Source organism: Marmota monax, unplaced genomic scaffold, assembly GCF_021218885.2.
Source record: "Marmota monax isolate L192 unplaced genomic scaffold, Marmota_monax_Labrador192_F-V1.1 WCK01_AAM20220418_F8-fsc00177, whole genome shotgun sequence".
Taxonomy (NCBI): domain Eukaryota; kingdom Metazoa; phylum Chordata; class Mammalia; order Rodentia; family Sciuridae; genus Marmota; species Marmota monax.
The window spans coordinates 3,259,314-3,273,433 of NW_026694922.1; the positions used below are offsets into that span (position 1 = coordinate 3,259,314).

Below are 14,120 nucleotides of genomic sequence, written 5' to 3' on the forward strand. Positions count from 1 at the left end.
GTGAAGGTACAAGCTGGACCACCTGGGAGGGAGGAGTGGGAGCCAGGGGGAGAGGAGAGGGAGGGTCTAGGTGTCTAGAAGAGTGTTCCTAGATGTCTCGGTGTCTATGTTCCTAGGTGTCTAGAAGAGTCAAGAGCTGAGTCAACGGTGCCAGGCAGGGTGGTGCACACCTGTCATCCCAGCAGCTCAGGAGGCTGAGGCAGGAGGATCGTGAGTTCGAGGCCAGCCTCAGCTACAGCGAGGCCCTAAGCAACACAGTGAGACCCTGTCTCTAAATAAAACACAAAATAGGGCTGGGGATGGGGCTCAGTGGTCCAGTGCCCCTGAGTTTAATCCCCAGTCTGCCCCCCCGCCAAAAAGAGCCAATGGTGTCCTGAACAGCTAGAGGTCAGCATGCAGACCCTGCTCCCTGGAGAGGACCATGGGATGGGGCAAAGTGGACTTCACTTCCCTTTTAAAATTGCTTAAGCAAGCCCAAGTAGTAAGGATAACGGCTTCAGCGAGCTGTCCATCAAAGCTCACACTCTCCCAGGGAGAAGGATTTGCTCCCAATGGCCTCCTTGGCCCCTCCCTGGGCACCTGGCAACCTTCACGCCCCAGCTGCACTAACCATCCATACCCTCCATGACTCTGTCTTTGCACTTGTGACACCTGAGCTGGGAATGTCCCCAAGTCTCTCTCTTACTCGATTCCTCCAAATCACCCCACAAGGCTCAATGGAAGCATCAGCTGTCCCGAGGCACCGTCCCCAGGACTCCTTTCATCTCCATTGGAAGCATCAAAAGCTTCAGTGGATCCCTGGGCTGTCCCAAGCCCGCCCTCCGTATGGAAAGAGCTTCTCCTCAGGGCTGGGTTCGGATCACCCCTGGATCTCTAGCACGGGGCTGGGAGAAAAGCAGGGACTTGGTTAAAGTTGGATGAAATCAACAGTAACTACTGTAAATCAATGTTGATGGACAGCCCGTGCCATCCAGAACTGTGTCCAAACCTCTGAGGGCAGGACATGTTGCTTGGCATCTTTTATCACTAGGGAAATGTGCTTCAAAACCACAATGAGATGCTGCCTCCTGTCTACTAGGATGACTAATATGAAAAATGAAAGAAAGAAAGAAGGGGGAGAGAGACAGAGGCAAAGATGAAGAGAAAATGGGATCCTCGTGTGGTATCGGTGGGAATGCAGAATGGTACAGCCACTGTGGAAAACTGGAATTTCCTCGAACACTTAAAAATAGAATTAGCATCTGATGCAGAAATCCTGCTTCTGGGGACATACCTGAAAAAACTGAAAGTAGGATCTAAAAGAGGTCTTTGTCACATCCAAGTTCACAGCCTCATTATTCACGATTGCGAACCCATGGAAACAACCAGTGTGGCTATTGACAGACAAGTAGGTGGTTAAATGAGGTATACACACATGGTGGAATATTATTCAGCTCTAAAAAAGAAGGAAGACCTGATGCATCCTTCAGGGATAAGCCTTGAGGACATTAAACTAAGTAAAATAAAGCAGTGACAAAGGGTTCATATTGTACAATTCCACGAGGTACCTGGAGTAGTCCAATCCACAGAGATGGAAAGTAAGATGGCAGGCACCAGGGGCTGGGAGAGGAAGGAGTGGAAAGTTCCATAAGTTCAGGGCTTCAGTTTCACAGGATGAAGTTGTTCTGGAGATGGACGGTGGTGACGGTCACCCATCAGGAGGAACACTCACAATTCCACCACTCTACATTCTTAAACATGGTGGTCAGTTTACGCTATGTGGTTTTATTATTTCTGGTCCCTGGTGAAAGGACTCTGAGAGCCGACGTTCACATCCCAGCTCACTCACCACCCAGCTGGCTGCCCCAGCCCCAGCTGTCTCTGCTGTGACATGGGACCACATCCCTGAGTGGAGAGGTTTACTCTTCCAAGGACTGGCTCGGGTGGGGGACTGTGCCCTCTCGCACCGTGTGACACTTGGCGATGAAGCTTGGTGAGGGCTTGGTGGCCCTCACCCTGGCCCTGAAAGAGGCTGTGGTGTTGATGGCAGTGATTTATGCTGATCCCTTACTACGGCCAGGCCCTGTGTCAAGCTCATCACCTCTACCACAGCCTGACAGGTAGGCGTCATTGTCGTCGTCATTCCTGCGTGACACTTGGCGATGGAGCTTGTGCATTTGTGGTAAGAGGCTCGGGCCACTCCTCGGGAACACAGAATCCCCAGTGGGCGCCCACGCAATAAAACCCTCTGGGAAACGGTGGTGACATGAGAAGATGCCACGTGCCAGGCCCAGGGGGACGTCCCCCTTGTCCACCCTGACGGGAAGCTCCATCTGCTGCCGCCCCGTGCCTACCGCCAGCCTTGACCTCTTCCAGCGGTCAGACGTGTCCACCCCGAGGTCAGGTGCTCTGCACCGGGGGCTGCTGGTTTGCCCACGGAGCTCCTTTGGGGCACAAGGGACGGCGGGTCACATCACCCGACAAATGAGTGCTTATCCCCCTTTTCATAAGTTGATGGTGTCTCCTTTTTTGCTACCAAAATTCTCTGCTGCAGCAAATGAAATATGGGAGCAAGTATATATATAAAGTGAACCCCCAGCCACACTCACTCTGCCTGGAATTTTCCACTCTCCGAGGACTCTGGTGACTACGGAGGTGGCTCCGGCTTGGCTGTGACTGGAACCTGCCGAGTCGTCTAGAATAGAAACGCTCCCATATGCTGCACCCACGGCCCGCGGACACTCCCTGCGCCCACCCCTGCCCCGTTTTCCACGGCCCCAGAGACCAGGACCCTTTCACTGGCCCCATTCGGGACCCTCTACCTCGTGCCCAAGTTTTGAGGGGCAGGACCAAGGACAAAGAGCCCTGAGAGATCACTGGTAGTGAGTGGCTGGTGGCACTAAGCCAATTGGCATTTCCTGGCTTCCAAAATGAGAGGGGACAGTCCTGCCCCCAAAGGCTGAGTCCGCAGAGGCCTCTCCCAGTGAGCGGGGACCCTGAACCACACCCCAGCCCCCAGCAGGGGGCGCCGTCCTGCCTGCTGGAGGCCACCTGTCCCCACTGCAGACACAAGCCAAGACCTCTACCAGCCATGGCCCTGTGGCCCTCTGGCCTTACAGCTCCTGTTTGAGGATGGCCGAGCTATCTCAGACCCGCGTGGGCACACTCGCTGGGAGGTGACATTTCCACATGGCTCTGAATGGAGTGTGTGGCTTGGTGGCCCCCACCCTGGCCGTGGAAGAGGCTGCTGGTGTTGATGGAAGTGATTTATGCTGACTCCTTACTGCAGGTCAGGCCCTGTGTGGAGCTCGTCACCTGCACCACAGCCTGCCAGGCAGGCGTCATTGTCATTGTCATTCCTGTGTTACAGACGAGGAAGTGGGGGCAGGAAGATGGACCCTGGAGGTGGACACAGGGAGATGGTGCAAAACACTTCCTGAGCCTTCTGGACCCGAAAGCCCTCTTTTTGTGGGCCATCTTGGGGTGCAGGGTGGGAGTGCCCCTTAGAAATGATGGCTTTTCACGTCACTGGGACCCCATTCAGCTGGGACAGCCTGACACTCCAGTTCTCCGCACTTCCTAACGCAAGGTCTCAGGAGGGACATCCTAGGGTGGGGACAGGCTCCAGTGACACTGTTGGGACAGGAGTCTGAGCCAAACCCCAGGCCACCCTCCGCACAGCCCCCGAGGCCACTCTCGGTCCCCACCTGCTCCCGGGGAACAGGGGCGCCTCCGACCCAGCCAAGGCCCCCCGGGGCCCACAGCTGGACCCACCTTCCTCTTGTCCATTCCCTCCGAAGTCGACAGGAGCTTCTTCGGCAGCGCAGGGTCCAGCGCCTGGAACCGTCGGCGGAACTGAGCAAGCCCCATGTGGTCGGCGAAGCCTGGGGCAGAGGAGGGCACAGGCAGGACAGGTCACAGAACACTAATGACAAGGCCCAGCACCCTGGACCCAGCCCGGCTGCTCCGTCCCGTGGGGACTCACAGGCAGGGACCTCAGCGGCTCATTTAAAGGACTTTTCCAGAACACAAACTCCTATTAAATGCTGAACTCTTGTTCCTCTTCGAGGGTCCTGGTCCTTGTCAGCACCAGGCCAAAGGTCCGGGGGCTCCTGTGGGGAGGGGCCCTGCGCCTGGTTTTCCCAAACCCCGTTGACCACAGAAAGTTCTTGGACCCCCCCTTTTTTCCCTCTCCAGGGACTGTGCAGGGGACACGGCACTGAGCCGCAGCTAGCGGCTCTTTAAGTCTGTCACACAGACTGGACACCGGGGAGGGAACCGGGAGAGACCGTGGCTTAGAGTCAGGCTTCGGAGGAGCCGTGGGCTTCCCAGGGCTGGAGTGGACGCAGGTTCTCCACAGCAGGAACTGACACCAAGACCCAGCGTGAGCAGAGTGGCCTTGAGCCACGCTCACGGCCACCGCCGCATTGCCTGAGGGCTGCCACACATCACACACTGGGTGACTACCTCCTGTGTCACCGACACTTAGACCTTTATCATTTCCCTCATTTGATCAGTGGGGAGACTGAGGCCCAGAGAAAGTCACCCAGATCCTCAAAATAGTGACCTGGGCAGTGACAGCAATTCAGGAAAGAGGATCCAGAGATAAGCAGGGGCAGGGCCCCGTGTCTGAGGTCTCAAGGGTTAGGGTTTCCTCCCTGAGTACAAGGGACACTATGGAGCCTCAGGAAAGATCTGGAAAGCGTTTGCATTGGAGAGGTCTGGGGAGGTCCACTCCACGTCTGAGGCTTCATGATAAGACAAATGCACAGGCCAGGAGGGACAGCGCCCACGGCCAATCCAGGAGGCCTTCTTGGGGAGGAGGAGGGGCCTTGGGAGGGCTTTGAAGGACACGGAAGACATGAAGACAGGAACTGGGGGTTATAACCTGCATTTTTCTTTTTTTAAGTTTTCTTTCTTCTTCTTCTTCTCCTTTTCTTTTTTTAAACCACTGAACCACATCCCCAGCCCTTTTCATTTTTTATTTTGAGACAGAGCCTCGCAAAGTTGCTGAGGCTGGCCTCGAACTTGCAGTCCTCCTGCCTCAGCCTCCCCAGCCGCTGAGATCACAGGTGTGCGCCACTGCACCCAGCTGCATTTTTCTTTTAGGTCAGACTTAGCTGGACTCCTGTCTCATGTCTGCCCTCATTAGCCTCAAGACTGGGAAAAAGGATGCCACCTCTCGGAGATGCCATTTCTGAACCTGATGCATGAGAACAGCTTGACCTGGCTTCATGGTCACTGTGGGGATGGAGCATGCTGGGGACAGCTGGTGGCTAACATGTGTCACTGCTCCCCCATATCCAGCCCCTCTCAGTTTTTCCCCTCACCAGTAACCAGCTCTTGTGATAAGTCTCTTGAGGGAGGAACTAGAAGTTTGTCTACAGATTTTGCCTGGGGTCACACGGCTGCCGAGAGGTGGCAGCAGAAGCAGCCCAGGCCACCTCATGTTAGAGCCTGAGCTGGACTCACCAGGATGGACCTTAGGGGATGTTTAATGAGCACTTACTACACGGTCACCCCTTGGTATCTGCAGTGAGATTGGTGCAGGGACCCTCCGTGGATACCAAACTCCACGCAGGCTCGAGCCCTGATGTCCAATGCTCTCATATTTGTCCCTCCTCCCATCTATTTTAAATCATCTCTAGATGACATAATCCCCAACAAATGTCAACGCTGTCAAAATAACTGTTAGACTCTGTTGTTCAGGGGATAATGACAAGAAAAAAAACCTGAACATGTTCAATACAGGTGCAGTCTTTTCCCAGACACTTCCAACCTGAGACTGTCGAATCCCTGGAGACGAGAAACCCACAGGTACAGAGGGCCAAGTACACTCCAGGCACCGTGCCCAGGGCTCTGCGGGAACCAGTTCATCTAACGTGTGTGACCACAAGTCCCTCGCACATAGTAAGTGCTCAGGAAGTAGCATGTATGTGCCTCATCACATGTGTAGACAGCTGTGGCCACGTCTCGCAGGCCCGGTCCTCAGTTAGACGTATCTAATGCATGCATCTCTGCAGCCATGCAGATGTGACTCGTGTGGGTTTGAAAGAGGTAAGGAAGGAAGGGAGAGAGGGAGGAAGAGAGGAGGGAGGAGGGAGGGAGGAGGGAGGAGGAGGGAGGGAGGAGGACAGAGAAGCAGGCATTGTTAAGCCCTAGCATGAGCCATCGCCCTTCACTTGGTTGGAAAGCTCACCCCGTCTGGGTTGGGCTGTGCCAATGGAGGGGACAGACCCATGGTGACAGCAGGAGCAAGGCCTGGGGAAGGGACACCGACCCTGGCACACACGCACAGAGTCTAATGGTCCTAGGACGACCCAGGGCACCTGCAGAGGCCGGTGCTTCCTGCCAGCCACTGGGCAGAAATTGATGAGCTGTGGGCCGAGCCGCCAGCTGTGACCGTCTGGTTCTTGCCCTGTGACATCATCTGCCTCCCTCCGCCTCCAGCTACACAGTGGGAGGGAAAGTCAATGGTGCTTGGCGCACTCAGGGGAGGGAGAGTCTCCTCTTGGCTTCCAGCTGTTCCCAGCTCCCCTGCCCAGGCTTCCGTGAAGAATGCGGGGGTGGGGATGTGGTGGCGGACCCCCAGCCGCTGTTAGTGACCACAGTGCAGGTCAACAAACAGGTGCCCACCTGAGACCCCTGCCAGCCCCAGGAACCCACCCTCTGCAGCCCACGTCCACCTGTCACGGGGAAGGGGGGGGAACCCACATGGAGGCTGGGGACCGAGTGGCCCAGGAGAAGAGGAAAGTTAGAGACCAAGCTCAACTCACAGGATCAGCCAGTGGTGGAACCACGAGGCAGGCTTGCTAAATGGCCAACTGAGGACTCGGTCCCTCTGACTGAACCTCTGCCTCGCCGGGGACCCCCATCCTCTCCCCAGCAGGACCAGGGAAAGCCGACTGCCAGCCTCCTCCCACGGCCCATCCACTGTGAACCCCACTCCTGAAGCACCCGCCCTTTCACCCCCACCTGCGAAGGTGCTCATTTTCTCCCTGATGCTCCTCGTCCCCGCCTCCAAGACTCTGAGCCACTCTGGATGTTCGAGACCCCATCAGGAGGCCCCTGGTCTCCCCGGGGAGAACACCAAGCTCCCTCCTGCAGGCACCCCTGTGTGACCTACGCCTCATCCCATCCCAGATGACCCCTGTGGTTGTGCGGATCTCTCCCACCATAAACCTACTCAGCCTGGAAGGGCACTCGCTGTCCCCAACAGGGGAGCAACAGGGACCAGGGACGAGGCTCCGCTCACCTGTTCTGTGCAGACGCAGGGCCTCCAGGATGTGTGATCCCGCCAGCTGCACCCTGAGTGCCGGGATGTCCAGGGACAGGGGCTGGTCTGCCCCGGGTTGGTCCCCATCAGGCTGCGGTGGTGTGGGAGAGCCCTGCCGGCCCCTGCTCTCCACCGTCGGGGTCGGCGTCAGGCAGTGGATGAAGTGCAGCCGGGACCGCTTCACCAGGTTGACCAGAGCGTCCTAGGACAAGCCCACAGGAGGGGTCAGGGATGCCTGGTCTTGGGGGAGGTGGACAGGAGGTCCTGACATGCCCCCAACATGCATTGTTGGGGGCATCGTTGGGGGCCCCGTGTCCTCTACCACCATCCCGATTGGTACTTAGGAGACATAAGAGGACTTCATAGCAGCCACCGTTGAGATCCCTAAGGGAAACGGAGGCACAGAGGGCCATCGAGTGGCCCCAGGGATCACAGCAGCAGAAGAGCTGGACTGGCTCAGCCACACTGCTGCCCAGTCAAATCTTCTGGTGGGTTAATGGGTTGACACGGTGGCCTAGGTAAATGTGGTCACCCAGAGCTGGCGTCCCCACAGCCTCCTGGTAGGAAGGGCAGGTGGAGCTGGCTTGATGGGTCACCGTCCCGGGGGAGCATCCGAGGCTCCGGGCACTCTCCCAGGCCCCGCTCTGTGCCAAGCCGCGAGGCCGTGATCTGCCCCTCCCAGGTGAGTGGCCGCGGCCAGGTCTCTTTGTGGTAGAGCCTCTCTTTCCTCCCTGCAGGGCACAGGGTGCTGCCACCCCCCAGGCTTGGTGGGGAGGTGGGGGACGCTGTCAGCAGATGCCACCTCCCACAGAAGGTGGGGACCTGGGTCCCTGGAGGCCACTCACCATCTGCAGCTTGATGTGGGAGCACGGGGCTCTCCTCCTCACGGCGCCCAGGCTGCTGGCGAAGGTCCTCCTCACCACGCGGCTCCGCAGCGACGCCTGCTCCGAGGTGCCCTCCAGGCCCGCCACTGCCCGGCACACGGGGGGCAGCTTGGCCCGCGCCTGGAACAGGCTCTGCAGCTCCTCCCTGTGGGCAGAAGGACGACACAGCGGGCTTCAGGGGGCTCTCGGGGAAGCCTGTCCCAGGTGGGGACAAAAGGAAGGGCTCACCTTGCACCTGCACTGTCCCTTCGCCACCGAGCCTTTGCCTCCCTGCCACCAGCAAACGCGCCCTCCTCCCTCCCTGTGAGCAGTCCTCCTGCAGGTCCTCTGCCACCTGTACACCTCAGCAAGCCACCAAGCCACCTCTGTCCTAGAGGGCACGCCACCTCTGTCATCCCCAGAACAGGTCTAGTACACAGCAGGTGCTTACTATTTGCTTCATGCATGAATGAGGGTACACTGCTGAGCGGGCAGATTCTGGAGCTGCTAGAGAAGGTCAGTGGCGTGCCCGGCCTCACGCCTGAGAGGCAGCTGACCCTTCCCCTGCAACCCCGCCACGACGCCTCCTGAGAGCCATGACCATGACGCTGCCTTTAAGGGTGGCTCGGGTCATCCTGAACTGACCTGCCCTCTGGTTTGGGCATTAAAGGACAAACAGAGCTAGACAGACCCTGCTGTCCCTTAGGAGGGGACTGGCAGCCAGAGGAGGGCTGGTGCCCCACCCTCCTCCGATGGAAGCATTCAGCACCCCCCCAGAGCTCCCCAAAGTCCGGCTCCCACTCTCAGCCCTGAAGACCCGCGTCCATTCGGATCGTGCAGACTGTTTAGGGCGCCAAAGGTGACAGGCGCAGGGGAAATGCTGGCGGATGCACAAAGATGCCCACACTCGGAGGAAAGTCTGACCAGGACGTGGAAAGGGGCCCCAGGGCCAGCAGCCTGCAGGGGAGCATGTGGGCCCAGGCGCGAGGGCCACCGCTGGCTCAGGGACAGGAGCCCTGACCTCGGCACGTGGATTCCTCTGTCTACAGGACTGAAATGAAACCTCTGGGTTTTGTCACGTGACCTTGGCCACGTCACCTGTTCTCTCCAGGGGACCTTGACTCCCCAGGTATCGAAGACTTTTATCAGACCAATGGAACTGAAACTTGAGTATGTGTAAGGGCCTTCTAGAAAGTTCCCCAGCTACACAGCAGCTGGGGACCTCCCCTGGAGACTGCAGGGGGCTGGAATCTGAATGTTGAACAGTGGTCCCGGGGGTCCAGGGCACGTGGCCCCAGTCACACTCTGAAACACAAAGCTCCTCTGCCCTCTGTTGTGGGCCAGGCTATTGGGCAATGACCAAACCATTTTACCCCGAGACTCCACGCTTCTCCCAGGGAAAGCTGCCTCCGTACCCATCAACAGGGACCTGGCAGAGATACTTGGCAGCACAAACTGGCAATTCTTCTGCAATGTAAAAGTGTTCTCTTTGGTTTCCATTTTTCTTGGGTGATGTACCTTGTCAGAGACTGACTGCCTAGACATTAGTAACCATTGTCTAGTGTGTAGTCAACTAGGGTCATTTTGACCCCCTCCCTTCTGCTGGCTTGTTGCTATGCCAACCTGGAGAGACCCTGGGAAATATCAACGTCCCCATTGCACTGTCTCGCTAACTGCCCATCCAGTTTCTGCTCCTGCCTGCTTGCAGCTACATCAACCCAGATGTGGGTTTTGGCCTTTAAATATCCTAAAATGCGGACTGGGGCTGTGGTAGAGCGCTTGCCTCGCACGCATGAGGCACTGGGTTCGCTCCTTGGCACCACATAAAAAATAAACAAATAAAATAAAGGTATTGTGTCCATCTACAACTAAAAAATTTTTTTAAAAGTTCTAAAATGCTCAGGCTCAGGGCTGTTCCTTGCAGAGACAGTCATGGGTCCCGTGGGGAGCAGTGGCCGGCCAGCTAAATAAAGACTCTTCAATTTGGACAGAACTGGGAGGTGGTGTGTTTTGTGAGTGACCTGCCCCCCCCCACATCACCAGTGCACAGAAGGGTCACCAGGACGTGTTCAAGACCCTCTAAGAGGGTCCCTCTCAATGTGCGTGTTTGTCACCCTCGTGCAAGGGCCGAGACGTCCCCGTGCCCTTCCTCCTTCCCGTGCCCCGGCGCCACGGGGAAGGCCATCTGTCCGTCAAGTCTGCCCCTCCCCAGCTCAGTGCTCACTCTGATGGAGCCGCCGGATTGTAGCACAGGAAGGCGAGGCAGAGCCCACCGAGACGGGCGGAGGAGCCACCTCTCCACAGCCACCCGCTCAGCCAGGCCTGACCTCACCATCAGGATGGCTACCCTCGGTCCCATCTCCCAGCTGACGAAGCCACCCTGTCATGCAGCTCGAAAGACAGAAGCAGAATCGGAACATTCACCTCCTCTGAAGCTCTGCCTCAGCTGCCAAGTCTCCTAACTGGGTGGGTCCAGTGCTATTTTATGGAGGAGGAAACCAAACCAGCCCAGAGGAGAGAAAGGAGGGGTGACAAGGGGCGGGAAGGGACTTAACCAGGTCCGCTGGCTCCCTGTCCAGTCCTCAGTGGACTTGCTGACCTTACTGTTGCCCCATCTCCTGCCTTGGTCTGTCTTCAGGACCCGGATGCCCACGAGCCTTGCTGGACCTGGGGTTTCCGATTCCCTCTGACCATGACATCCTAAGGAGTCCTCTAAGGACCGCTGAGACCTCGTTTGGCCATTTTTCCTAGCAGTGTGATCAAGTGCAGTTCATCTCACCACCTGGGGCTCAGTAAGATCTGTAAAATGGGCTAAGGATACGGTGCATTCGATAAGGATTAAGAGGTGTCTACTAAGTACAGGTGCCGATGCCAGGTGCCCAGAGGGCAGTCAGGACAGGTTCCTTCCTCTCCGCTATGTCCACCCAAGGCCCCGGCCCTTCCTTCCTTCCGCGTCTAAAGCTCTGCCCCTGTGGGACTGCGACACTGAACTTGGGAGGTGTTCAGGGCGCATACACAGAACAAGCACTTTCCATTAACTCCAAAATGACAGCAGGATCACCCGGGCGCTGTGCCAGCCGGTCTGGGACGAGCAGCCAGGGGACAAGAGAGCTTTTTTTTATTTTAATGCTACAAAACATGTCATTTTGATTTTATGACCCCCGAGTTCTAGGATGTCCATAAAAGCTGTTCCAGTCACATCATCGCCCAGACACTTAACAAAAGGCAAAGAGCCAAACTAAGAAGTCACCGCCTGTTAGCTTCTGCTCCACGTCCCCAGGAGGCCTCTGCTCTCCTCGGCTGGAGTCGCTCTGGCCCTGGGGACACAGCCCACCACTGCACTCTGGGAGATCGGCCCTCGCTCGCGGGGCTGGTGTGGCTTTGCTGTCCCACTGGGGAAGGATTCCCAGCCCTCCAATGCCCCCGCCCGTCCCCAGCCCGGGTGGCTCACCTCTTTGAGTGCTGAAGGACCTGGGGGGCGTCCAGGGCCGAGAGGTTGGGCTTGGCCTTGTGGAGCCAGCCTGTGAGGTCGTAGCGCACGGGGTCCTGCCCCAGCTGGTGGGCGATCTCGCACTGAAGGGGCTGCTCACAGGTCCTCAGGGCGGAGGTCCCTGCAGACAGACATGGTGGCCTGAATGTTGGGGTCCCCTGGGGACACTTTGCAATCAGCTGGCGTCCCCAAGAACACCTTTTTTCCCTGTTAGCAGGCTTCTAGAGAGCTGAGGCTGAGGGTTCACGGCACCTCGCTTCTTCTGCATTGGGGAATTGATGCACCTTATTTGCGATGGGGATTTTTCTCCTCTGCTTTTTTATTTATTTTTTTAAATTTAATTTTATTTTTTGGTACTGAGGATTGAACTCAGGTGCACCTGACCACTGAGTCCCATCCCCAGCTGTATTCTGTATTTTATTTAGAGACAGGTCTCACTGAGCTGCTTAGCACGTCCCTTTTGCTGAGGCTGGCTTTGAACTCACTATCCTCCTGCCTCAGCCTCCCGAGCCGCTGGGATGACAGGCGTGGGCCACCGTGCCCGGCTCTCTCTGCCTTCTTAAACCCAGGATCCTATGTCCACTCAAACATCATGACACACACGATCTTCAAAAGTTCTGCCACGTGTACGCCCTGTCACCTAGGCTGTGAGTGACTGAATGCTTTCTCTAAATCAACACCCATCTTTATAAGTTTCTACATTTTGTAAAGACACGTTCTGTGGCAGGTTTGATGTGCAGGTTAGATTGATTTTCTAATACCCATGGAAATAAAGAGTTATTGTGTATTTTTAAAATATTTATCTGCGTGTCACCTAAGATGGTCTTGAATGTCATCGACTGAGTAAACAGGCATCAGCCTCTTGGAAGACACAGGCACACAGCGGGTGGCCAGAGACAGGGTCGGGGCACCAATGGGCCTGGCCTTGGAGAAAAACTGAGGCCCTAGCGATTGTTACTGCATGAGAGGGGCCAAGCCACTGACGATTCTGAACCCGTCTCCCTGGGCACATCCAACGTGGAGACGGGACAACCCCACAGCTGCAGGGGGCTGGGGCGGTCTGCCTGGCCCTGGGGGAAGCCACCTACGGGAGCAGGGAACCACCCGCCGCTGGCTGGGCCTCGGACACAGGTGAGGCACAGCAAGGCCCGTGACCTTGGGCCCACACTAGGGCTCTACAGAGAGAAGCTGGCTCCACCCCTTTGCCCTCCTGCCCCGGCTGGCAGGGGACAGACGCTCCGCAGAGCCCAGACCCTGCCACAGCCACAGCAAGTGGCAGGACCGCTGCAGGGCAGGGACAGTTCAAAACCACGGTGTGACCTTCCTGGGTCCCCAGGCACTATGCCCCCGACCTGGCAGAAGCGACTGAGCCCGTCTTTGGCAGAGCTGGGCTCTGGGAGCAGTCTGGGTTTGGGCCCCCGAGCAAGTTCTGAGGTTGGAACTGTCAGCTGCTGCTGCTGCGGCTACCTAGAAAATGTCCTCTTTAGACGGGCACAGGACTCTGCCATGAATGTCCCACACAGAGGCCTCAACCAGTCACCTCAGGCTGGTCACCATAGGCTGGTCATCTTAAGCCGGTCACCATGGGACAGTCACTGCAGGCTGGTCATTATAAGATGGTCACATGGGATGGGAACTTCTCCTGGCACCACCAGATCAGGGGCTCGCAGGGATTTTCCCAGCTTCTCATGACCCCTCCTGTTGGACATTCGCTCAGCCTGCGCCTCACGTGACCTGACACCTGCATTCACCACAGCAAGTCCCTCCCTCCTGTGACATCCAGTTTGTCACATTCCCCTGGCTCCCCTCCTGCCTCCCTGCCTGGCTCCCTCAGTGCCACTGCCCCTGGGCTGGTGCTGGCCTGGACCTCTTGACGCTGGGATGTCCCGAGGCTCGTCCTTGGGCATCTTCTCTGCTGACCTGTTCCTCCAGCCCCTCCCAACAGAGTCCGGGGGTCACACCCCATGCCTGCCACAGGACCAGCCCCGGGGAGGATGGGAATGCGCCCCGGGGGAATGAGCCTTCCACGTCAGCAGCTCCACAAGCACCTGCTGAATGCACCAGCAAGCGGAGGAGCCCACGTCCCAGTGGCCACCGCCGGCTGGGACCAGGAAGGCCTCCAAATGCGTTTGCCCTGGTGCATCCAGGTCCCAAGAGCTTCCACCAGACACGCCTGGCTTCAAATGTGCCCCGACCTCCTCCTCTGGGTGACCGTGGACCAGTCTCTCCTCTCTAGAGACCTGCTCCCTCGTCTTGGAGACAAGACTATCTGTCCCCAAAGGCAGGCGGATGACACCAGATGGCACAACCGAGCCCTCAGTGCACCATCTCCAGGGAGGACCGCAGTACCCCTCGGACCCCTTGAGTGACAGAAGGGTCGTCGTCTTCACTGCCGACAACATTCCTGTCCCCCATCCTGCCTGTGCTACCCCTGTGGTGTGGCTCCCTGGCACGTCACACACTCAATCACGATGGCGGAGATTCTGGGGAGAGAGGCGCTGGGGGCTCCCCC

General features: G+C 57.4%; 1 protein-coding gene across 10 annotated transcripts in view; it reads right to left on the reverse strand.

The window, feature by feature from the left end:
- The window catches only part of LOC124081144 (beta-adrenergic receptor kinase 2), a 346,261-nt gene that overhangs the window by 136,322 nt on the left and 195,819 nt on the right, over positions 1-14,120 (reverse strand). For all 10 annotated transcript variants that reach the window (XM_046427320.1, XM_046427319.1, XM_046427318.1 and 7 more), the window contains 4 exons: positions 11,570-11,729; positions 8,101-8,284; positions 7,235-7,457; positions 3,754-3,863 (listed from right to left, as the gene is read on the reverse strand). In XM_046427320.1, coding sequence (XP_046283276.1) covers positions 3,754-3,863; positions 7,235-7,457; positions 8,101-8,284; positions 11,570-11,729 — 677 coding nt within the window. The remainder of the gene's footprint in view (positions 1-3,753; positions 3,864-7,234; positions 7,458-8,100; positions 8,285-11,569; positions 11,730-14,120) is intronic.